This window comes from Brachionichthys hirsutus, chromosome 18, assembly GCF_040956055.1.
Source record: "Brachionichthys hirsutus isolate HB-005 chromosome 18, CSIRO-AGI_Bhir_v1, whole genome shotgun sequence".
NCBI classification, from domain to species: Eukaryota; Metazoa; Chordata; class Actinopteri; order Lophiiformes; family Brachionichthyidae; genus Brachionichthys; species Brachionichthys hirsutus.
The window spans coordinates 10,669,519-10,694,880 of record NC_090914.1 but is presented as its reverse complement, the minus strand read 5'-3'; the positions used below and the strand labels follow the sequence as shown (position 1 = coordinate 10,694,880).

The 25,362-nt window shown below is 48.3% G+C and overlaps 1 protein-coding gene across 2 annotated transcripts; it reads left to right on the top strand.

Moving 5' to 3' along the window:
* Positions 1–1,772: 1,772 nt before the first annotated feature.
* Positions 1,773–20,303, top strand: LOC137907479 (DNA (cytosine-5)-methyltransferase 3A-like). Of its 2 annotated transcripts, XM_068751818.1 has the most exons (22): positions 1,773–1,835; positions 3,522–3,641; positions 4,816–5,125; positions 7,546–7,592; positions 8,253–8,399; positions 14,533–14,850; positions 15,224–15,382; positions 15,580–15,687; positions 16,766–16,922; positions 17,011–17,157; positions 17,248–17,292; positions 17,404–17,483; positions 17,576–17,688; positions 17,811–17,994; positions 18,078–18,162; positions 18,251–18,396; positions 18,718–18,808; positions 18,886–19,034; positions 19,283–19,368; positions 19,528–19,597; positions 19,960–20,078; positions 20,162–20,303. In XM_068751818.1, exons 1-22 carry the CDS (start codon positions 1,773–1,775, stop codon positions 20,301–20,303), a joined length of 2,886 nt encoding a protein of 961 aa, XP_068607919.1. The 2 variants fall into 2 exon arrangements, with proteins under 2 accessions (XP_068607919.1, XP_068607920.1); XM_068751819.1 differs by lacking the exon at positions 8,253–8,399.
* Positions 20,304–25,362: the final 5,059 nt, after the last annotated feature.

The following is a 25,362-nucleotide window of genomic DNA, read 5'->3' as shown; positions in this document are numbered from 1 at the left end:
CGTGTACGCACAGCACCAAAGTGAATACGTGTCCATGATTAGATGAGTACCTATCAGGAGTTTACTCCACTGGTATAAATACTTCCGACCTCCCCAGATGTCGGCGCTGGCCCAAGGCTGCTTCGGGCCCCTCAGCCACCAGGGGCCCATAAACGCAGCAAATAAAAACGGGACGTCTCCTCGGGTTCCTGTTCTTGACATCAGATCATTAATAACACCTGTTTTACTTTATACCTGCATGTCGGTCAACCCTGCTGTGATCCATCAAGTACCAGCAAAACATCGGTTTATTCAAATATTTAAAAAGGAATACTTGATTTGAGTCGATAAAGAAGATTGACAGGTGAGTTTATCACAAGTCTTTCTTAGAAGTACTTGTTTACTCGTACTAAATACATTTTTTATTACTATTTGTGTCGCAGCAGGTCAAGCCTCCGGCTGAGGGTCACAACTGTCAAGAATAGCTGAGCATAAATTGACCAATCAGGGCAGAGCAGTAATGTGATTGGTGGTGTGATCAGCGGTCTCTAACTGTACCCGGCTTGTTTCTACCTTCCATTAAAGAAGATTTGTCATTTTTCTTATGGGAAATTGATCTCTTTTTTAACGATTTGCGCGGGAACACTTCTCAGATCACTCTTCTGGATGTTTCTGCATCGTTTCGGTGTTTCGGTGTTTCGGTGTTGGTGCAGATGAAGCTGTCGGGTCAGGAGGTCATGATAAAGTTTTTTATTGCTGGTCTCGCATCTCCTCCCCCTGCTGACGGCGGGGTTTAGGACCCTGCGTGCGCCTCCGACCGTCTGCAGGCCCCTGCAGTGAGAGCGGTGCATCTGGAGGAGACCTGGCCGGCTGGGGAGGCGGAGGACGGGGAGAGAAGAGGAAGGAGGCTCCGGGAGCAAGAGAGACGGAAAGGGCCAGGCCTGGGACTCGGGACAAATCGGGTAAGGAGCATTTAAAGGCGTTTTACGCGGCGCGCTGGAGCGCAGCGTTTTACGCGGCGCGGCGGCGACCAGACCGTGAAGGAGCGGAAGGCGCTCGGTGAAAGGAGGAAATCTGCTTCTGCAGATTGCGACGTGCATTTCAGCCTGATTTAAGCAGCACAGAACCAGAACCAATATTGGGAGGGACCCGCGCGTATTTGGTCTCCGGTTTCACCCTGCCGTTGTCTAAAAGTTTATTTTTGACGCACGGCTAAAAATAAAGGCATGGCATGATGCGGGCTGTGGTTGTAGCCTGGTGGAAATGCAGTGACTGATCGATTATCCAGCGTCCTGATGTTTGGAGCAGCGGCTCGTTAGGCCTCTGAAATCAATCGGAACCGGCTGTCATCGATCTGGATTCCACCTCCAGAGGCCGTCCTACACGGTTTTTAGACGCATTTCTCCTGCGTGCTGAGCGCCGACTGCTGCATTTACGCAAATCCAGATGTTTAAGATAGAAGTAGAATTAAAAGAAAAGAGAAATGCATCCCTAAATTACTTTGGATTCATTTCTGCTGCGCAGTAGAGGCCACTTCAGTCGGCCACTGTACATGCATCATGCATGTGCAGTGGCCCCGGCCCTATAGGCGGCCATACGGTGTCCTATAGTAGCCTGTGAGGCTCCTATACGTGTGTCCAACAAAAGGAAAGCAGAAACAGCCTCTGGAAGCACCAAATGTTCAGGACTTGTCATAACACCTCTGTGCTCCTCTATCTGCAGGACACAAGAAGGACCATCTCTCATTTCTTTAGTTTCTTTTGAGTTGATTTCCCACATCAGCCCCACGGATCATGCCGTCCAACGCCGTCACCAACAGCAACACGGACTTCACCGACTCCCCCGGAAGCAGAACGGTAGGTGATGTCACGGCAGAGGCTCACCTGAAGCTCAGGTGTCGCTTGGGACGGCGGGACAGAGGTTAGATGATGACGTCGTTGTCTGTTTGGAGGGAGGGGCTAAATCACAAGTTGTAGTTGATGCATATTTAGTCAAATTAATGTTTGGAATTTAGATTTGTAAGCAGATTAATCTGGACTGGATAAATCTGTGTCTGTGATTTAAAGCGTTTCTAAACCAAATATGGACAAAAGCAGGACGGGAGAAAACAGGACGTGAACTTGAACCAATCAGGTGGCCTTACTTTACGTGGGATGAGGCTGATTTGAATAGAGTGACATCATCAATGATGCCAATCAATGACGCGTCCTCGAGGTAGGATGCGGTCCGAGGACCGGTCCATCAATAATGCACATTCAGCACACATCAGAGCCTGATCTGGATCTGTTGATCTAGAATGTTGTAAGATTTAATCCAGACTGACACCAGATCAGAGCGGAGCTGAAACTGATCCAGGAGTCAGATTTATCTTCTAAAGTTCCTGATCTGGATCCTGGAGAAAACGTCTACCAGTGAAATGCAGTCTGTCTAGAATAACTATCGGACTATTAACGGGACCGATGTGATCCAGATTCTCCTGGTCCAGGAGTCACATGATGAGGGTCAGCCAATCATCGGGCCGGTGAATTTAGGGGACATCCTGGAGGTGGACTGAGCTGTCGTCGGCGTTCAGAGACTCGCTCGAGTGAAATGAATCCCTGTAGTGAATATTGGTGTGTTGCATTTCACGATGAAGAGATGAAGACGACCTCCTTATCATCAGTGTGTGAAGCTGCAGCGTCACCCGGGCTGCGTCACGTGACATCTGTAATGGTTGTCGGTGACGTGGGCGTTGGCTGCTGGTGGAATGGCGTGTGTGTGTGTGTGTGTGTGTGTGTGTAGGGGGGGGGGGGTTGTCCTCTTCTTCCATGTTCCCATTACACATTGCTGCCCGTTGTGTTGTTGCCTGGCAACAGACATTGCCTTAAATAACCGTCAGTGGGGAAGCGGCGCTCAGATGTCGACGATGTGACGGAGTTCACTCCGGGCTGCGTCTCCGTCTTCGCCGCTGCTGTGAGAAAACGTGACGGGCGCAGAGTCTCGTCTCCGCCCAGCGCGACGGCTGAACGGCGTGTTCCTGCAGGCGTGAACATGCTACCGTGTGAGCGGCTCCCAAATGAGCCCGCTCTCAAACATGCTATTATCTATGCTAATTCTGCTGCCCTGACAGAAGAACGGAACCCCTCCCCTCCCCACCAGCACCACCCCTCCCAGCTCTGTCCGTCATCTATCCAGGCATTCCACGACGGCCCAGCCGCCATCTTTCTCTAACCGCTTCTAGTTTAGCGAGGCTGTGGACCTGGTGCTGGAGGTCCTGTTCAGTAATGTCCAATGTCAGAGTGTCTCCGTTAGGGTCGTCTTCAGGTTCCTGGTGGGGGGCATCTTTCGTGGAGGGAGAAAGGGGGAGGCAGGGCCATTCAGCATCCTCGTGATGATGTCACGGGGTGATTTGTCAATGGCAGGTCGACACCATCTCCTCAGTCATTCCCTGCATGTGTGGTCGGAACCGCCAAAAGCTGAAACGCACCAGGTCTGGAATGTAATGTTGGTGAAAGGACAACAGGATTCCAGGAGGCTGAACGATGGTTTCGTTATTTTGACAGGGTGAGAGCACGAGACCGAACATGGACCTGATGATGGACCTGATGATGGACAAGAGGGCAGAGAAAAGTAGTCCCTCCTCTAAAGCTGGCAAGCCTGGAATGAAGCGCAAGCAGTTTCTAGTGAGTTCGTACAAGCCTGTCTGCCTGCCTGTCTGCCTGTCTGCCTGCCTGCCTGTCCGTCTTATCTGGTCTGTTTCACTCTCTGAACCTGGACTGTGTGTTGAACCTTCTGGATGTGTAGAAGAAAGCCGTTGCCATGGTAACACACGTGTCCATGTTGACTGGAGGGATGTGAGGTAGGGAGGCGGTAGCAGGAAAGATGACTGGACATTGAATAGCCCTCCAGATCTGCATTTGTTGGACGTGTCCTCCGCACCCGGGTCACGTGATCGCTGCGATCTCATTGGTTCCCTGAGATGAGACGAGATGGGCTGTGACCTCGCGTCCTCAATGTTTGCTGAGCACCATCTGATGGATGGCGGACGCCTCCCGAGGCGGGCCTGAAGCCTCGGCGCCGCCCTCATCCGTCTCATCTCGCAGGACGTGCTCCACTTTCTGCTCCCAGATTCCCAGTAATGGGATTGTCACAGGAAATGTTTTTCCGTGTGGCTATTTTTGGGCAGGAGCAGTCGGCGTGATCGCCTTCCTGCGCCGCTCCGGGTTGACAATAATCTTTTCTAGGTCTCGCTGCTTATTTTAGGCAGGAGGAGGCAAAGGGAACGTTAGGTTGCCTTTTACTCCTGTGCATAGAATGAAACGGTTCTTCCGGCCATTCCAACATTCCTGACGTGTTTTTGCGACGCTGTAATGCTAACTGCACGGCCACAGGAAGCTCAGTCCTGCACCTGATGGGATCTCCTCCTCACTCCTGAGTTAATGCCTCTACGTGACATTCACTGGAGGTTTGCAGCTGCTTTAATAGAGCTGAGAGGGGAACAATCTGAGGGGATTAAGGGATGGATTTAATCTTATCTAATGCCTGTAATTCACTTTTTTTTCTCTCCAAATGGCTCGTTTAGCCTCTCGCTCTGATAACAGCAGCCATTTTATCGTTGCTCGCTGCAAACATTTAAATGCAAAGACATCAGCTTTGAAGGAGACGCGGCTGGATTTATTTTTAATTCTGTCCTGTCGATCCAGACGGCAGAAAAGAAAGACGAAATGAATGGTTGGATGGTTTCTCTGATGGGTTTTCTGTGTTAGCCGTCCAGTGATGCATCATCTGTTGTCCTCCTCCCACAGGAGCTTTTCTAAAAGCTGCTAGGATGCTAACAGTTCTTCTCCTTGACTACAGGTCGAGAGCTGCAGCTCTCTGAGACCCGGCGTGGCCTCCTCCGGGGCGGGCAGGCCGTCCATGGCACCGGCCCACAACGGAGATGTCGGCGGGCACAGAGACAGGACGTCCGACGCCTGCTTCCCCAAACAGGAGAAGAGGGACGTGGAGAATGGGATCCCCAGAGACGGCTCTCAGAGCCGGAGCCCGTCTCAGGAGAACGGATTTCTGCCCAGCCAGGAAGACCAAGACTCAGACAAGGACAAAGACGACAGCTCGACGCCGCCGCGCAAGAAACGAGGGAGGCGGAAGCTGGAGCGCCCAACGAAATGTGAGCTTCTATTGGCTTCGGCCACTTTCAGACAATTTAGCGTGACCAATTCGCCTAAGTTGCATGTTTTTGGGAGGAACCCACACAGAAAGGCCCAAAGTTTGATTTGAACCTGTGACCTTCCTGCTGTGAGGCGCTGCTGCCTCACAGTCGTACTATAGTACGTTTAATTAAAATGTACATGGAGAAGTGAATCTGCAGCAGCCTGGAGCAGATAACATAAAAGGGCAAATTAGGGAGGAGGTGCTGACAGCTAGTTTTCAGTGCACGATGGAGATTAGCTAAATCACTTTGCCCCCCACCCCCACTCCTTAGTCACGTGTCTCCACTCTTGGCATCAATGATTCGGCTATGACCTTGATAAATAGTCCAGTCAGTAAAGTGCAGGGAAGAGCCACTGGTCTCTTGGCAACCTGCCTCTAGTGGGGAGCCGGTGGGTCTCTGTTGTGGGCGCCCCCCCCATTTGGGGGCCCAGAGCTCGTTATAAACCGAGTCTGCACTTCACTGTTCACCTGATCTGGGATCGTTCTTCACTCCAGAGCAGAACTCTTTTCTGTCTCAAACAGCTCTGTCAGAAAAGCCTCTGATAACGAAAACTGAATTCATTGTGTGCACGCACATCTTGTGCACGTTTTTGGACTGTGATGTCAGATTTCTTCCAGAAGCATTTCTGTACTTGATTACAGAACCACACAAACTGCGCAGGATTGACCGGATGGCCTATTTCGCTGTTTTTGGGTTAAGGACCCAAACCCGCCATAATAGTGTAGAAACACAGCAAAAGTGAGTTTTTCATAATATGGGACCTTTAAGAGATATAAAATGCAACATATCGTGTCTCACTTGCCTAGCTTGTTGGCTTGCTGCGCTAAAAAGAAATGTGAGATGATTTGTGCGTCGCTAGCACGCGCCGATGATGTAGCGCAATGACAACATTTTGTGTCTGTGCATTTTATTGACTTTTAAAAAGCAAGAAAAACACGAGACCACGGAGTTCAGGCCAGGAGTTTATTTTGGGTCAGTGGGGCAATAATTTTCTGCACCTGACCACAACGTGCCCATGGGTGCAGGTATGTTTACTGCTTATGTAAGCGTTGGCACACTGGGCGGGGGTCAGGGGCGAGCAAAGCCGCAATTCAGAAAAAACATGCCCGATTGCTCAGTGGTGGCATCCCAGAAAGGATCGATAGTCGGCTAAACAGGGCGTCTCTTATCCACCCAGAGGTCACGGGAAGGATTTTGGGCTCCGGATCAAGCGGGATATGAGACCTGGAACAAGCTCCAAACCCGGCGAGGTGTTCTTTGTGTGGGCAACGTTAACCAGCTCCTCTCACAAACCCAACGACCTTGGCTTGCTGTGCCGCCTCAGCCAGACCAGACCAGCACTGAAAGAGGGGGGGCTACACATGGAACTGTAATGAAGAGGCAGCTTAGAGAGCTCACTATTGTCGGGACAGGCCTGTAGGGTACTTCACCGACAGGCCGGAGCGGGCAGCGTAGAAAACACACCGCCTAAAGTCGTCCTTGGCTTCTCAGGGTTCAAGTGTTACGATAGCGTTTGGACTCGGTGGGGCCGCCGGGCTAATTTAGGCCGCAGCTGCTTGAATGATGTGTTTATGCTTCTATTTCTGCTGCTGGATCCTAAATCCTGACTGACTGCTGTCCTGGTGTTTCAGTTTGGGTGGGGTCCATACGCACCCTGGCTCACCCCTTGCGGCTCGGCTGAACGCAGCAAAACAATGAAGAATGAATAACGCGCTCCCGCCGTGGGCTGCCACATCTTAAATCACGCTTTAGATTTTACCGTGTTCCAAGCCCTTTTATTAGACTGTGGTTTCATATCTATTTTTTTTTACCCTGTGGCTTTTGTTTTGGCCCTCCCACCGTGTGTGTGTGTGTGTGGGGGGGGGGGGGGTCCTTCCCGAGGAAAATATTTGTCCTTCAATGAAACTACTAGCATTGAGTAGTACCTGAAAGAAAGTGTGGATTTCTGTCCTGGAAGAAGTGCAAAGTTCACCCAAATAAATGTCTGATCAGTTAGCTCATGCTGCAGAGGGTGACCTCTGAACTAATAGATCATGTGGCCTGTTGACGAAGCAGATGCTTCTTCTTTTTTGCAAAAGAATAGTTAGTTCTTCATCAGCAATTACTGATTAATTAATAATTAATTAATTACTTGCTGATGCAGTTTGATTTTTCAGTGCTCAGCTCCTTTTAAAAAGGAGTATTTGAATTTTCAGACATTCTTCTGTAATTGCCACAGAATAGTTTGTTGTATTTTAATTTCTACAGAAGAATATTTATTTTATTATTATTATTATTATAATAAAAAAAAAGGAATTGTACAAATCTCATCACTTCTCATCCCCTGCCTATGAGTGATTCGGGACGTCCGTTGTTGTCCCTTGTCTCTTGTCCAGATGTGGAGCACAAGGAGGAGGACGGAGCCGTTTCAGTCAAGTCCGAGGTAAGAGTCCTGCTGTGTTCGTTCTTTGTTTTCAGCTTTTCAGCGTGTGGCATCTTTCGATCTGACGCACGTCTCCTGCTACAAACCGCGAGTAAAGCGGATTCAATTCTTCAACCGTCATCCCCATCCAGTGTCTCTTCTCTTTCCTCCTCAGCTGCTCAGTTGTTGGACAAGGTTATACTGATGTTTTTTTTTTTTTCCGGATTGCTTGAACTGCAGCTAGAAAATAATGATTTGAAAATAATATATTTCTTGACGAGGATATTGACATGTCTTTGGATAAACACGAGTCAGCAAGCAGTTAGCTTGGTTTAGCTTATATTAGCATGGAGTGAAAATGGCATCATGAATGGTGTAGTTTGGGCGTGGGCTCTCGTTGGGGCCTCTTGGTGCACTTCTCTGTGCCTCTGGAGGAAATGGTACCTCATGGCGGATGGATCTGAAATATCAAATACACTTGGGAGCGCCTCGTATCTGTTTGACCTTGAAGGTGTTGCCAGGGAATTGATCACTCGGCGGCATGAATCGTCATCTTAAAAAAAAAAAAAAGCTTTAGAACCCGCAGAGTTCCCACTTGACAGATTAGGTAACATCAAATCTGGATGCTTCCACGTGAGAGAAGAGCAGTAGCTAACTCTTTTGTTTCAACACCTTAAACAGGGAGATCGAGGCAGGCTGCGAGGGGGAGTTGGTTGGGAGATCAGCCTTCGTCAGAGGCCCGTGCCCAGAATAACCTTCCAGGCTGGTGACCCTTATTACATTAGCAAGCGGACCAGAGAGGAGTGGCTGGCCAAGTGGAAGTCGGAGGTGAGTACCGCAGCGCTGTCCAGCCACCGTAGGGGGTATCAGGGCGAGAGTCAGGCATCGTCTCGAGCTGCCAGGGTCGGAGACGGCTCTGAACTTGTCTTCACGGCCAAGTGTATTTGATGGCTCATTTGATATCTCTTGACGGTACCATTTGTTTTGGGGGATCTCTTTGGGTCGTGCAACCGAGTTTGGATTTGCATCGTCCTTCCTGTGGTGGCGTGAAGCTGCAGCCGAGGCTGAATCAGCTGGACTTCTTCTTTAAGGTTTCACCTCTGATCCGGGACAGATTCTGGTATTTGGCCGTCTGCCAAGGCGTGGAAGTTTCACAGCTGGATTGAGCAGTTTCGCTTTTGTAGGGTATCACTGGGTTTGATGTGCGCTGGGATGATATGGAGCTGTTCCCAGGCAGGTTCTGATGAATCCCAGCTTGTATTTCCATTGACGGCAAGGGTCAAAGGGCAGCCGTTGGTCTGCATGTGCCGGTTTCCGGTAAACGTTGACGTCGAGGCTTTTTCCATCTCGGTGTTGTCATCACCGTCCAGAAAGGGCAGCTTGTCCTCCTTGACGTCCTCCCTCTTGAACTTGAAGTCTGCTGGATTGATTGGGGGGGGGGGGGGGGGTTAGAAAGGAATTTGATCTTGGTTCTCCCATATCTGAGCAGGTGTCCACGAGTTATAGGCGCTCAGTGCTTGAGCATCCATGTGGATTTTATAAGACGTCCAGCTTTGGTCGTACCTACCTAATTACGCTGGTACACAACGCAAAGTTTCACCAAAATCTGTGGATTACTTGTAGAGATTTGCTTGGAGCATCCACCACCACCACCAGGTAATTCTAGCTCTGATCTATAATCAATATCCTCCACGTTGCTCACATTAAATGCGACTCCCGGTAGTTGTATGATGAAGCGTGCTACATAATGACGGGTCTCCTTTGTGTGAACTTGGGGTCTTCCACCCCCCCACCCCTCCCTTCTCTCCCTCGACCATAAAAGTGTCTCCAGGGAGGAAATATTGCCAAATTAGCAGAACATGCCGGGACTCTGCCAGAGAAACGCTGTGAGATATGAGACAAGGAGGTCACGTTTTCCACACAGAGGTGGATTTTCTTCGTTGCTCTACGAGGCTGAAATTCACAGGAGAATTTGCTAAAAGCCTATTTTCACTCTTTTCTGATCTGGCTTTCCACAAAGCCTGATTTGTTCTGGCGCCGAAGCTCCTCTGAATATGATGCTGGACTTTTGATTCTGTCACACTTACTCCATGTCTTGCAGTGGACTCTCTCTCTCTTGTCCTCCTCCCCCCCCCCCCCCCCCCCCAGCTATGGAAATGAATTCCATGTAGATACAAGGGTGAAGATGAGGTTTGCACCAAATTTCTAGTCCTGCCTGCAAGACAGCCTCTTTGGCTCAGCGCCCACGTTTTGCAAGCCTCTCCAACCAACCAGAATTCCCGTTGGCAATCACCTGACCCGGAATTCCCAGACAAAGAAATGTTCATGCTTTCTTTTTTTTCTTAAAGCGATCTCCTCTACCCTCAGAGTGGGGGGTAAAAAAAAAACCCCTCCCCACTGGATCATGAGGGCTGCAGCCGGGGCGTGTGGGTATGTGCGCCGCATTGTTTGTTTGATTTCACAGCGGATAGCGTGCATGCTTGATTATCCTGCTAGCGGCGAGGGGAAATATGCTGACTTCATGCATTTCCACAAGAGTCGTCTCTTTAAAGGAGGAAGAGCGAGCGGGCTTTCAGCCCAGTCGGAGGAGGGAAGGGGAAAAAGTTGCCTGCATGAAAAAGTTCTTCCCGTGGGGTGTCTATGCGCTGAATCTATTTCCTGTTTCCTAGCGGGAGCACACTTTTGTTTTAAGTCAGATATATTTCGGAAGCTGCTGTTGTGAAAGAAGAGCGGCGGGCTTCAAGTCCTCTCCCTTTCAGCCACTTTGCTGCAAGACGAGTGATTTGATGACGTGAAAAGCTCTGCAGGGAGCGTTTTTTACGAACCGACTTGTGGCTCGGTTGAGATTTCTGCTTGTGTTCACGTCGGACTCTGTGTTATTGCTAATGATCTCAAAACGGGACTCAATGCAATGAACACCAGATGGCCGGTTCTGGCGTGACCCCTGTAAAGCCGGTCCTGAAACACTCGGCCTTTGTCGGGATGCTAGCTAATGAATGCAACAGAAGCCTGCAGGATTTGTCAGGCAGCGTTTTCCTCTCCAGGATCAGCTTTTCGGTTTTGTTGCGTCACCACCTGTTGTGACTTAAGGCCGTTTTTTATTACAGCGAGCCAGTACGAGTCGTCGTGCCAAAGACTTCAGGGATGCAGATGGGCAAATGCAAGACAAAAAAACGGGAAGTCGTCTGCAACAAAACATTTTTAAAATCCATTTTGCAATTGAAATAGTTTGAAATGAAAGGCGTTACTTTTTTGGCGGTTTGGTTTACGCGTCCTGCTCGGGTGTCTGAACCGTCTTAGACGGACCAAGCTTTATTTGTCGTAGTAGAAAACAAAATAAAATTAAAGCTGCGAGCAGCCTTGAGAGGTTCCTCGAACCCGGCGTACGTTGGGGTACACGCTTATTCGCAATCCACAAATGTCAGAAACACGCGTACGTCCTCTAGACGTGACCCTGATGAAGCGTGTCAAGTTTGGGACCGAACGGACAATGTATGCTCCTGTTCCTGTAGGTGGCGCTGAGACTATCACCGTCAATGGCATGTACTCGAGTTCAGGTCTGGACTCTCATCCAGCGTGTGAAATTTGGAGACGGTCGGACCGTGTAAAGTGAAGCTCCAACAGCCACGCACGTCACGCCAAAACATCAAAGTTTGCAAGGCCGCCACAGCAACAGCGATTGGCGAAAACACAAAAGCTTCGCAATTTAGCGTCGTCAATGAGTCGAGAGGCCGTCGCCCAACTTTGAGATCAATATCTCGAAACCTCTAGGAGGAGTATCGCAAAGTTCGAGACCTCTAAAATGGTAAAATGGCACATTCAAACGTGGCCTGTGACCTCATCGTTCGATCGATCAAAAATCCCTTCGCAATTTAACGTCGCGGGTACTTGGCGATCACGTCATCCGAATTCGACGCGAATCCGATAAAGCGTCTGGGAGGAGTTCGTCAAAGTATGCCAAAAAACGTACATAATCCAATATGGCCGACATCCGGGTGGGCGGGGCTACAGAAAGCCAATTACAAATATGTCTGGAAGGACGATTTGGACGTTACCCCCAAATTTCGTGACTATCGGACAAACTACGTTCAAACTACGGCCTCCCGTGCGTTAGGGGCTCTGGAGCCCCCGAAACACGCCGAGAGCAATCGCTTTACGAGCCGGTCAAGTTGGGAGATGTCCGTCTCCTGACCGATTTTCAAGAGTTTTCGCGTATGTTGAGGGGGTCAAAGCTACGCTACAAGGGAAAAACAATCAAGGGGGCGCCAAAGAGCCAATATGCGACGTAACGTTAAAATTACACAATCAAATCCTCGGAAGTACCGTTGCGAACCCGCACGTAAAGTTTCGTGGGTTTTCGTCGATCCTAAAGTCCTCAAAAACGCGTTCGTACATTTCAAATTTTTGCACGCCGTCCAAGATGGCTGACTTCCTGTCTGCGTATAAAATCTCAAAAATATTTACTAGCCTCGGGACCCCCAGAGGTACGACGTACTCGGATTTCGCGACGATCCGAGCACCTTTTCGGAGAAAAGCCGACTTCAGGTGGCGCTATGGAGCCCCCAATCCATATACAATTCCAATCAAATTCCAGATTTAGAAACTAGACACCAGATGTGACACTCCTATATGGTTTCGACACCTCTAGGTGCCCGGGAAGTGCCTCAAAAAGCCATTTGAAAATAATAATAATAATAATAATAATAATTTCTCAAAAAACAATAGGTTCCTTGAACCTTCGTTCTCGGAACCTAATTAAATGTGCAAATGAAGGTGAGAAGGGGGGCTTCGGATCCTTCCACCGAGGCCCTGCAGTCCCTTTAACCTTTTTTTGTGACAGGCCAGAGGGCGGCCATCGTGATGCGGCCTGGGCCTGATCTTGGATCCAGGTCGAGTTGAATTAAAAGGGCAGTTGGGTTTTGATTCATGATGTCACTGATTTAGATGCCTGCAGAGCCAATTAGAGAACGGAGTCTGGCACAGATGGCGGCAGCTCAGTGACCTGATTGGTCGGGCAGGTGAGCTTCAGGTCGACCTTCATGTCCTCTGTAACGGAGGCTCATTAAACACCGAGTCTGTGTCTTATTTAAATAACAATTCGGGGGGGGGGGTTCCTCCTCGCCGCCCGGGTTGTAATGGGATCTGTGCCGTGGATGCTGCCCAAATTAGATGGCGAAGGATCGCCTGAACTCCCCACAGAGACCAGCGTCCCCTCTGTTGCCCCGCCTCTCACTGTCGTCCCTCGAGCCTCGGGCCTCCAACATGTCTCTACAGCCCCGGAGACGAGCGGCTTTCACGCTGTCCTCTCGGCACAGTGACTTACGTTTGCTCTTATTCATACGTATTTGTTTGACGTGCCTTAAATCTCTGCTCTGCCATGCAAGCGTGACGGCAGATAGGAGTTGTGGTATTCCTGATGGGCAGGCGTGTGCAAATGATAAAGACCACATTGTGTCTCCTCCCACCTCCTCCTTCTAGTCCCCCCCCCCCTTTGACTCGCCGGGCCTGGTGGAGCTGCACACACACTGTGAGGCCCCCAAAAGGGGGGACGTTTACAACTGGGAAGAAGCCCAGACACACATATCTGGTTCTTATAGCCGCTGCGCTCCCGCTGGCATTTCCAGCGTCCCTTTCTGATTGGCTCTCGGAAGACGATCGTTTCATTAGACGCGGCAAAATGAGCACCGCGAGTTACTGGGTTAAATGGCCGTTTTGTGTAGGTTTGGGGTCATTTTGTGTGTATCATAGGAATGTTGACATTTAGGGTGATGACATCATCATTAGGGTGGATGGAAGCTGGATAGTTATTTAAAAGTCTCTTTAAATTGCGTTTGCTCCCTCAGTTTTCTTTTACTGCACATCCACACGTTGACATGAAAGCGTAGTAAAGTCTGTGCTGGTGCTAGCGATGCTAATCTGGAAGCTAACACGCGTAGACTTCCTGCTCAGGGAGGATGCATTTACACACAGCTGATGCTGATTGGCTGATCAAACCTCCAGTCAGATTACTACTATCTCAGCTTGATAGTGATGCTATTTCTTGTTTCCCGCTGGTGGCGTTCTCTACCTTTGTGTCCCAGCAGGTCTCACTTCACCTGACTCTCCTTTCACATTTAGAGTCAAAGGGGCGTGTTTTGGCCCATCTGGATCTGGATCCTGACGGGCTCCTCCTCGAGCCCAGAGGTTGGACACATGTCCCGGGGCTTCATAGCAGCACCAGCAATAGATATTCATAAAGCACAGCAGAGCCTCTTGAGAGAAGAGCACATGTTTTTACTCTTCTGCATCAAAGCCCCTCCCCTCGCCGTCCAGGCTGTGCCTCCTCTTAAAGGCGCTATTGTTTAGCATCCTGGGAGAGAAGACGGCGAGTGGCGCCGGGATCTCTCTCTGCCGCTTCCCCTCCTCAACTCAATTCACCTTTGGACACTTACAGAGGGACAATAAGCTGCAGCTGTGCTCTCGCGCAGCGCCTATAGTATCACCAACACGTTTCCATACGGGGCAGCAGGGCCTGCAGCGTGTTGTGAAGGAAGAGGACGGGAACGTGTGTGTGCACGCAGCGTTTCAGAGAGCAGACATCAGAGTGCAGCTGTTGGGGATTTGCTGCTGAAGTGTCTCGTCCTCTCTGACGGACCCAGCGGCTCGGTATCAGGGGCCACGAACCCGGCGACCTCACCGCTTCCACTTCCTGTATGGCCTGCCCATGAGGCAAAGCAGCCGAGACAATGCGCACCACCTGCTACTGCAGATCAGATGTTGGGGTTGCTACAATTTTCAAGATTCCCTAAACAATTTGAAAAGACGCTAGCTGCGTCCTTATTGAGCTGAACTGTGCTTAAAGCGTTAGCATTAGCCTCGTTTTGGAGATACGGTCAGAGAGTAGACTGTGTGTAAATGTGTATATCTGATAAATGCCTTCCTCCAGCTGTTCTCATCACTGCTGTGGCCATGTTTGTTTAAGGCAGAGAAAAAGGCCAAACTGATGCCAGCGATGAACGCCATGAAGGACTACGAGGAGAGCGAACCAGAGAGCCACAAAGAAGAAGTCTCGATAATCAAGCACCCGTCGCCTTTAAAGCTGCGGCAGCAGCCGCCTCAGTATCAACAGCAATCGCTGCCGTTGTTGCCACAGCAACAACAGCATCAGCAGCAGCAGCAGCCTCAGCAGCAGCCAACTGACCCCGCCTCCCCCACTGTTGCCACAACCCCGGAGCCCGTCGCCATCGGAGGCGGAGACAAGGCATCCCCGAAGTCTGCAGACGCTGAGCCCGAATATGAGGTGAGATATTGAGCTAGTTTTGCCCCGATTATTGTCTGATAGGAATTTATTACAAACGTCAGAAAAAATATTCGGTTCAATTTTATATTATTGTAGATTATTAAACTTCTAATTATTAATAATTCTAATAATTCTGAAGCTGAAACTCTTTAGTTCCAGATTCCCGGTTTTCCTTCGTCTGAAGTGAAAATAAGAGTTTAGATTATTCTTATGTTTTTCTGGAGGGGGTTATCCAGACTGTCCTTCCAGAGTGTAACACCCCCTTCAGGTGATATTTGGGTCTAAAAATATAACCAAGCGTGTTTTAAAGGTTTCAGCATTGAATCCAGAGGCTACCACGCAGCAGGTAATTTGTCTTCTTCTTTGGCTGCAGGACGGCCGTGGTTTTGGCATCGGGGAGCTGGTTTGGGGGAAGCTGAGAGGCTTCTCTTGGTGGCCGGGCCGCATCGTGTCCTGGTGTATGACGGGACGCAGCCGAGCCGCCGAGGGAACCCGATGGGTCACGTGGTTTGGAGATGGAAAGTTCTCAGTGGTGAGCGATGCCAACGTTCATACTGCTGCCAGAAGTGAAGCAAAGCAGCTTTCTGTTTATGGTGAAGACCACGTGCTATATATGACCTGTTTATTTGTTTTAGCGCAGGCTTCAAAACCATTAAAATACAGACACTGTCAGCCCCAGAAACAAAAAGATCTCTAGATTTGTTCCCCATTTTATTTTCTATTCTACAGGTCTGCGTAGAGAAACTCTTGCCTTTAAGCTCTTTCAACAATGCCTTCCATCAACCGACGTACAACAAGCAGCCCACATACAAGAAAGCCATCTATGAAGTGCTGCAGGTGAGAAGCTGAGATCGACTTTCAATTAGTTTGATTGATTGAGCTGCTGGTAAAAAAATAAATGAACACAGAGTCCGTCTGACGGAGCCTTTAAACACATTTCTCTTGCACAGAGTTGATCATAATATTTATGCCATCCATAGCCGTACATTAAAAACCATGCCGGGGCCAAAGGACACTTAGCTTAGCATAAAGCATATATCCGTCTATAGATAACTTCTGACTCACCATAAATAAATACAACAATGTGTCGAGCAAAAATATAAATTAGAACAATTAAAAGCAAATAAAACCAACTTAAAAGACAAACGGTGCATTCAAGTCCATAGGGGGATTGTGAATAATCTACATTGCATCATGTTTGTTGTGAACGTGTCTGAGTCTGATGTCGGCCCCGGCCCATTTAAAAACTATCCGTAAATTTATGTTGTAATAAAGGCCGGAAATGTAGTCGTATCCTCACATTTACGAGTCGGGCAACCAGCGGCCGCATTCTGGATCTGCTGGATATAAGAAGTCATTCCGATACACAATGAGTTCCAGTAGTCGAGCCTGGAAGTGATAAAAGCGTGGGGCCATATCAAAGCCTTCCTTCAAAAGAAAGGACGGCTTTGGCCTGAGCTGAACCTGGAAGCTGTCTTCAATAAGACATTTATCTGAACATCAAAGAAGAATCCAAAACAACTGAGGGGTTTACAGCGGGGCCCGCAAACAAAGAGGGATTTCAGGGGACACAGACTGATGGATAGAGGGATGATAATAATTGTTTTGGGTTGGCAGAGCTTCTCGTGTCGCCTTTCACATTCAAATGTTTGTAGCGCGAGGCTAGAAAATCTGCTTTCCCCTGAAGGAAGCAGAAAGATTCCTTAAAACTGAAGCCGGTCTTCCTCCTGTCCTCGCCAACCTGGGACAAGGACTCTGTAGTTTCATCCGAACTAAAGGAACTAAAGACAGAGAGACGTTTCTGTCCTTTAACCCTGAGAAGGACAAGTTACACAAAGTGGATGGATGGGATTTAAAAGATGCCGCCTTGCCTCGGACCTGGTTTAGTCGTGATTCCTGAATGCTTGGTTGGCAGGTGGCCAGCAGCCGGGCAGGTAAAGCCTTCATGGCCTGCCCCGACAGCGATGAAACCGAAACCTCCAAATCGGTGGAGATTCTCAACAAGCAGATGATCGAGTGGGCGATGGCCGGATTTCAGCCCGCCGGGCCGAAGGCCTTAGAGCCCCCCGAGGGTAAGGGGACGCCTCCGTTGTTCCTCATCCATAAAAGCTCTCCATGGCGACGTGCCCTGTCCCATTAACAGTCTGATATCCACCCCAGAGGAGCGTAACCCATACAAAGAGGTATACCCCGAGATCTGGGTGGAGCCTGAAGCAGCTGCGTACACGCCCCCTCCGGCCAAAAAGCCTCGCAAAAGCGCGGTGGAGAAACCCAAGGTGAAGGACATCATTGACGAAAGGACGCGAGGTAAGAACCCTCGACGAGGCATCCTTTGATCTCATTCTAAAAGCACACGTTTGTGTTTGTCCCTCATTCTCGTCTGGCGTTGTGTTTCAGAGCGACTCGTGCAGGAAGTGAGACAAAAGTGCCGCAGCATCGAGGGTAAGCCCTTTGATTCTTAAATAGCACAGCGGGAATGTTTTTCGTCCCCTCCCGGCGTCCTCTCTGGAGCGCCGGCGCCTCCCTTTGAACCGCTGTTCCTTCTGCCTGCAGACATCTGCATCTCCTGCGGGAGTCTGAGCGTCAGCCTGGAGCACCCGCTGTTCGCTGGGGGGATGTGTCAGAGCTGTAAGGTGAATCTAACTCGCCTCCAACTCGCAGCAGAAGACTCGCCCAGAAAGGTTCCTTTTAGGCGTGTCTTTGAAGTTCTGACTGGTTTCTGCAGAACTGCTTCCTGGAGTGCGGCTATCAGTACGACGACGACGGCTACCAGTCGTACTGCACGATCTGCTGCGGGGGGCGGGAGGTGCTCATGTGTGGAAACAACAACTGCTGTCGGTGAGGATTCGACTGGTTTCTACTGCGTGACTGAATAGAACCCACATAAACGACATGGACAAAAGTATCGGGACACACCTCTTACCGGTTGGGCTCACGAAGCGCCTTTGTCTTCCGTGCAGGTGCTTCTGCGTGGAATGCGTCGACCTCCTCGTCGGCCACGGAGCGGCGCACGCAGCCATCAACGAGGACCCGTGGAACTGCTTCATGTGCGGTCCGAAAGGCTCCTTCGGGCTGCTGGGGCGCCGCGCCGACTGGCCGAGCCGCCTCCAGCTCTTCTTTGCAAATAATCACGACCAGGATTTTGTGAGTGATTGGACTCGTACATCACGAGTCCCTCTGACTAAGGTAGGCCTTTCGTCCTCACTTCCTCCTCCGCCTCGTTTCAGGAATCGCCGAAGGTTTACCCCCCCGTCATGGTGGAGAAGAGGAAGCCCATTCGTGTCCTGTCACTGTTTGACGGCATAGCAACAGGTGAGACGACTCGTTGGGACAAAAGCCACGGAAATGGTGTCACAATGAGGGTCTAACATCCACGTGACCTTTGACCCCCGGGTGTCAGGGCTGCTGGTGCTGAAAGAACTTGGCATCAAGGTGGATCGCTACGTAGCTTCAGAGGTGTGCGAGGACTCCATCACTGTGGGCATCGTGCGGCATCAGGGCCGCATCATGTACGTCGGCGACGTGAGGAACGTCACGCGCAAACATGTGAGTTTGCTCTTTGTCTCGCTGCGGTGGTTTCAGCCGGCTTGCATCGCCTGTGTCTTCACCTCTGTCTCGTTATATCTATAATGAAGACCTATATCTATAGGTCTTCATTATCTTTAAAACGAGTGCCATGAAATTACAAATTACCTCTTTACCTCTGCAGATAAAGAAACGCATCTCTGTTTTTATTGCTTTACCCGTCTTCATAGCCGGTTTAGCATTACCACCTTTTGTCTGTCTTCTGTATCTTCACCTCCTCATCTCTCTCTCTGTTTCTGCTGCTTCCCTCATCTCGTCCTCTGTATCTTCGTCGCTGCACAGATACACGAGTGGGGTCCATTTGACCTAGTCATAGGTGGAAGTCCATGCAATGACCTCTCTATAGTCAACCCAGCTAGGAAAGGCCTTTATGGTAGGTGAACCCTTCAGACGGCAGCATCAGCAGAATCTGACCGTCAGCACCTTATAAGGACAGTTTGTGTCCCACAGAGGGAACTGGACGCCTGTTCTTTGAGTTCTACCGGCTGGTTCACGAGGCTCGGCCGAAGGACGGCGACAACCGGCCTTTCTTCTGGCTTTTTGAAAACGTGGTCGCCATGGGCGTCAGCGATAAGAGGGACATCTCTCGCTTTTTGGAGGTCAGTGAAAGCTGGACGTACCCGGAGGCGGGACAGATGCGCTGCGATGGACGTCTCCTCCGTCATCGACACCAACTCTACTGAATTCAATATCCCCTCGTTGCGTTTTGTCCGTTGCTTGGTGTTTTAGTCCCTTTTAAAAACTGACATTTAGATTCTCAATCAGAAGCACACACTCATAAAGACCCATAAAGTCCTACCTGAAACCAGAATCTTACCCCGTTTGTCATTGTCGCATTGCGTTCCAGTGCAACCCAGTGATGATCGATGCGAAGGAAGTGTCCGCTGCCCACCGCGCTCGCTACTTCTGGGGTAACCTTCCTGGGATGAACAGGTTGGTGCGTGAAGGATGAGGGAAGCTTTAGGGTTTGTTCTAAAGCATTTCCTGAGGCGCAGTCCTGAAGATCAGGACTGTTGCTATGCATTTATAATGTGTTGTAAATGATATAAAGTCTGGATATACATCGTTTATAAATCCTTTGCTCCCCTTTAGGCCTCTCAGTGCTATGTGCGCTGACAAGCTGGACCTCCAGGGCTGTCTAGAACACGGAAGAACAGCTAAGGTATGACAAGCACACTGTGAAACTTCATCATCGTCGCCTTCGTCATCCTCTCAGCTCTCACCTGGAGCTTTCCTTTGATCTTAAAAGCTTGAAAGCTAATCTTGAGCTCCTTCGGCTCTGTGCCTTCCTGGTTGAGGCTTGAAGGTGTAGCAGCTGTGTCGATGAGTGCCCCCGAGTGGCAGCCTGGGGTAACAGGACTCGCTTGCCACAGAAGTTAGACTTGAAATTACGCCGGGCCAAGTTCTAAAATATTATAGTTTCAGAATCTATTTAGAGTCTCCCATGAAGATTCATCCTTCGGTAGGTTTCATTTGTAAATCGTCGAACGAAGACATGAGCTGCTAGGACTTGTTCTCTTCCAGTTTGGTAAGGTGAGGACCATCACGACCAGGTCCAACTCCATCAAGCAGGGCAAGGACCAGCACTTCCCAGTCTATATGAATGAGAAGGAGGATATTCTCTGGTGCACTGAGATGGAGAGGTACGTCGGCGCCGCCCGCTGAACCTCCTTTCTGAGAGATCTGGAGTCTTAAAAAATGACCTCCGGTCCGGTTTCCCTCTCAGGGTCTTCGGCTTCCCGGTCCACTACACAGACGTGTCCAACATGAGCCGGCTGGCGAGGCAGAGGCTGCTGGGCCGGTCGTGGAGCGTCCCGGTGATCCGCCACCTGTTCGCACCGCTCAAAGATTACTTCTCCTGCGTCTGAGCGGAACCGTTTCGGCGTGTCGTGACTAGAAACCAGAGCCCCGATCCTCAGATTATGCTCCCGTATAATTTGTGAGCATAGATTTCACATTATTTCTTGTGTTTGTAATTCTATTTAATTTTGATATGTCATTTTACCTTTTAGCAGTGTTATCAAGTATTTGTTGATTTGTTCGTGCAAGCTATACTCGAGACGTTCTTCTCCAGATAGACGTGAGAAAAGACCCAAAAGATGAGATACGCACGGCGCCACCGAGTGTTGGTGTTGATCACGAAGACGACGACGGACGACGTTTGCCGACCGAAACGACACAGCTGTGACTAAACGCTGACGAAATATTGTTGACGGACTAAAACCTCGTTTTAAAAATAATTATCAAAAATTCCCTCCTGACAGAACCCTCTAGCAGCCAGTTCCCTCCTAACAGAACCCTCTAGCAGCCGGTTCCCTCCTAACAGAACCTTCTAGCAGCCGGTTCCCTCCTAACAGAACCCTCTAGCAGCCGGTTCCCTCCTAACAGAACCTTCTAGCAGCCGGTTCCCTCCTAACAGAACCCTGCAGCAGCCGGTTCCCTCCTAACAGAACCCTCTAGCAGCCGGTTCCCTCCTAACAGAACCTTCTAGCAGCCAGTTCCCTCCTAACAGAACCCTGCAGCAGCCGGTTCCCTCCTAACAGAACCTTCTAGCAGCCGGTTCCCTCCTAACAGACCCCTGCAGCAGCCGGTTCCCTCCTAACAGAACCCTGCAGCAGCCGGTTCCCTCCTAACAGAACCTTCTAGCAGCCGGTTCCCTCCTAACAGACCCCTGCAGCAGCCGGTTCCCTCCTAACAGAACCTTCTAGCAGCCGGTTCCCTCCTAACAGAACCTTCTAGCAGCCAGTTCCCTCCTAACAGAACCCTCTAGCAGCCGGTTCCCTCCTAACAGAACCCTCTAGCAGCCGGTTCCCTCCTAACAGAACCCTCTAGCAGCCGGTTCCCTCCTAACAGAACCTTCTAGCAGCCGGTTCCCTCCTAACAGAACCCTCTAGCAGCCGGTTCCCTCCTACCAGAACCCTCTAGCAGCCGGTTCCCTCCTAACAGAACCTTCTAGCAGCCAGTTCCCTCCTAACAGAACCCTGCAGCAGCCGGTTCCTCTGAAGGTTCCTCAGAATCTCAGTTCTATCTGGGGATCCAAAGATAGAAACCACCTCAACCCATCTTTAAACTTTAAGCGGGTCAGAGCCTGGCTTGTGGCTTAGTGGGGGAGGCGCTGAAAAAAATCAGCCAATCAGAACGTGTTCTGTGTCTGGACGAGTTCCTTAAACTGACTCCATCAGAACAGACACTTTCTGCAGAGCTGCTTCAGAACCATTCATGGTTCATTTTATCAGATATTGATCACATCAATCTAATCAGAATCAGTGATATTGAATATGATTTGGTTCCACTGATCGACCGAAACTTGAATAAGAACATAAAAGATGAAATTGTAGCACTTTTTTATTAAAATGAGGTTTTCTTTGATACGACGAGAATTAAACATCCAGACTTTTAGTGCAACGCTGGACTTAAAACAGGATCGTGCGACTAAATGACAGAACTAATGAGACCGATTGGTCGCTGACTAATTGAATGCTGGCGGCGCCGTGCTTCCGGCTACTGAGCCTCGCCGAGATGTGAAGATTGAGGTGATTTCAGTGTGAGGAGAGTCTCCCAGAATCCAAAGCACCAGATCACACATACCTCTTTGTTTACAGTGTCTATACTCAACTGAAGGTGATAACGGTACTACTGTAAGATGGTTCCAATACCATGGTGCTCCGAGATGACCAGGCGCGTCATCGCCCGTGTGGCGCGGCAACCTTTAGACAATACAGAGCTGTTCAATTTGTACTCGAGTTCTCTTCCTGTTAACTGGGAGTGGCAGACGAACCCGAGCTTTTATACCGTTTGTACTGGTGCTCATTTAATCCTCTCAGCCTTGCTTTGTCACACTCAGGCACAAACAAGCCACATGGGAAATGATGTTTTCTGTCATCCAAAAAGAAAACCCGTGAAACGTATTTTCTAGTTTCACCCTGACCAATGACATTACTGTACGAGCGTTCGCTCGCGTGACTTCCGCCTCTGGAACCCGTCAGGTGCAAATCCTCAACGACATGGTGCTGCTTCACAAAGTTCTTTGACCTTTTTTATAGCAACTTTGTGCCGCTTTATTGACATTATAAAGCACTTTTATATGCATCCTTTCCTTTTATTTCTTGATAATTTTTTTTTTAAAAAGTGATGTGAACTGATCTACTCTCGTGTAAATCTTTTTGTATACAGTAGGGCTGTGCCAGTAGAAGTAAAGAATGGATTTTCATATGTGAAACCTGTATTATTTGACCCCTTTCCCTCCACCATCATCCACACTGGTCTCTCAGTATGTCACTACCCAGATAAAGAATGTCTGTATCTATTCAGATTGTGTAATATTTTGTCATCGGTGAAGGTCGGTTAATGTCCCTTTTAAGGCTCAGTTCTGTTCGGCGTTGAAATCGGATACGGATGCAGCTTTTTTTCCGTTCTCTGTGGTGCAGTACCTCCGTAAGCCACCGGGGGCAATGTAAGCAAAATTCAAGCAAGACTCAGCAAACGTTCAGGCAAAAAGAAAAAGCTCCGTCCACATATGATGATGTATGGATTGGTCTCATGAGCAACCGTACATCGTTACCGCCACTTTAGAATCATTGCTGCATGTTGTCTCTTTACTGCCCTCTAGTGGATGTAAAGCTCCCATTCAAAAAGTATTGGGGAATTATTCTATTAGATTTTTTTTTTTCAGAGCTTTTTTTTAAGAATTGGGAGTGTTTTGCTTAACATCAACATAAGGTGTGTTTATTTTTGCACGTAGACGGAGCGTAAAAATTCACCTCTAATCGTCACGGTGATGTAAAGTTGGATGCACAAACTAAATTCTCTTAAGCTAAAAAAAAAGAAATACAAAATATGGAGGATTTAGGATGAAGTTTGTTAAAACGAAAAACTGAGACTCAAAGAGTAATTAAAGAAAGATATTATCGCTAATCTATATCATATTTAAGATTCTAAATTTTATTTCTTATTGTAATTAAGTTCTTAAGTGACCTTATTTCCATCACGCCCTTGGGATACTTTAATTGGATGTTATGCTGCGTTCACAACACGTTGGAAATGGAAACGTTCCAGCTCCAGCAAAATGGTGATTGACATCATCTTCGCCGTGGCGTCCTCTGATGTGACTGGTGACAGTTAATTTACAGGCACCATTATCTGATTTTAAGAGATTAATAACCGATGGATCTGATGTGTTATTATCGATACATCAGTAAAACTGACCAGTGTTAGGTTGTTGTTTTTTTAAATCTGCAATCGTGTGATTCAGATAATCTACTCCAGCTTTATTGATGTGCATGTGATTGGGTATTGATACTGTATGTCTGGACAACTGAGCTGTGTTGAAAATTTCCACGTCGTTGAACGCAGCATAATTCCCCTCCTCCTCGTGTTTGTACATTTTGTACATATATTTGTCCACGTTTCAATTTATTTGTATTTTAACCATGTATGACATGTACAAATACTATTCTTTGCTAATATATATATTTCATCAAATTAGGAACATTATGGTGTAAGAATTTAAAAAAATCAAATTTGATTCAAAACGTGCTTTGAGCGTTAGACGAAAGGAGGCTTAGAGTCGTCTTGTCGTTTTGTTTTTGTCACGTGACCTGGATTGTGCGTTTTCAGAGGGACGGTCTCCTTCACAGCACAGCCCTACATGGTGGTGTTTTCTTTTTCCAAAAAAAATAGGGTTTTTAGGTGTTTTTCCGATGGTGCTAAAAACTTTATCTAATCATTGAAAGTATATTTGATTGGAAGAGAAATAAACACATCTTGACAATGACTGTTTTTTTTAAGTTCCTCGTAGTAACGGGAAATTATTTCACTCATATAAATATATCAACAAAGGCATTTTAACTTTGTACTTGAAAAAATAATGTAACAAATAATGAAAGGTTTCCTATATTGTTTTAGACTAGAGACTGCTGTAGTTGGTGCTTTGTGTGAGAAAAAAACGGTAATAACCTTTACTGTAGCATAATGTATGCTCAATACGCATCGCTTCTGAATCCTACATTCCACGTTAAGCTATTCTCCATGTCAATATGTTGTTTTGTTTTTTAAATTGGAAGAATAATTTTAACTTTCTGTTCAGGACAGGTCAATAATCTGTATTCAGTGATGCTGTGTGATTTTACTTCTGTCATGACTATTTTTTACGCTTTTCCCAGTTCGTACAGCAAATGTAGCAGCCATTCTCCACCCTGCCCCTTTGCCCCATTGCCCTCCTGCCCCCCCACACTTATGTTGAGTGTCCCAAGAGAAGATAAAGGCTCCGTATGTACTTGTGCTGGAGAACACTTGAATAAATGTATTGTTTTTGTGTAAAACAATCAGACACTTTCTGGCCTTTTTTATTCACATTTGATCATTAAAATTCTAATGTTTTTCACTTATATTCAAGCCCATGAAAATGTGGTTTTCTCTTATAATGCATACAGACACACATTAGTAATATTCAACTTATATATGATATAATCAATATTTCTGCCTCCTCTGACAATGGCTCATCCTCTCAAAGTGGACACGCCCTAACTCCACGGACATTGGTTGCTCAAACGACCGGAGCCTTCAGTCGGAGCTACTGATTGGCTGCTACGAGCTGCATCAAGGTAACCCGTTGGTCGATGAAGCAATACCGGAAGAAGTGATCCTGCAATATAAAAGCGTGAACCACAGCGTCGTGCGCGTGATAAATAGACAAATCCAAATTAATAATTTAACATCGCCACCGTTATAATAACGGGGAATTCATTTGAAAAATATAAAAACAATTCTAAATGAATCAAAAGGTTGGGTAAAATCAGCAAATTTATCAAACGGCTTCGCAGACTTGACAGGGGTTCCTCTGTTGTCCTTTTATTTTGAAATGCCTTGGCGGAAGTGTTTCTTGTTCATGGCTGCTGACCTGATTGCGGTGCTGCTGCTGGCGGAGCG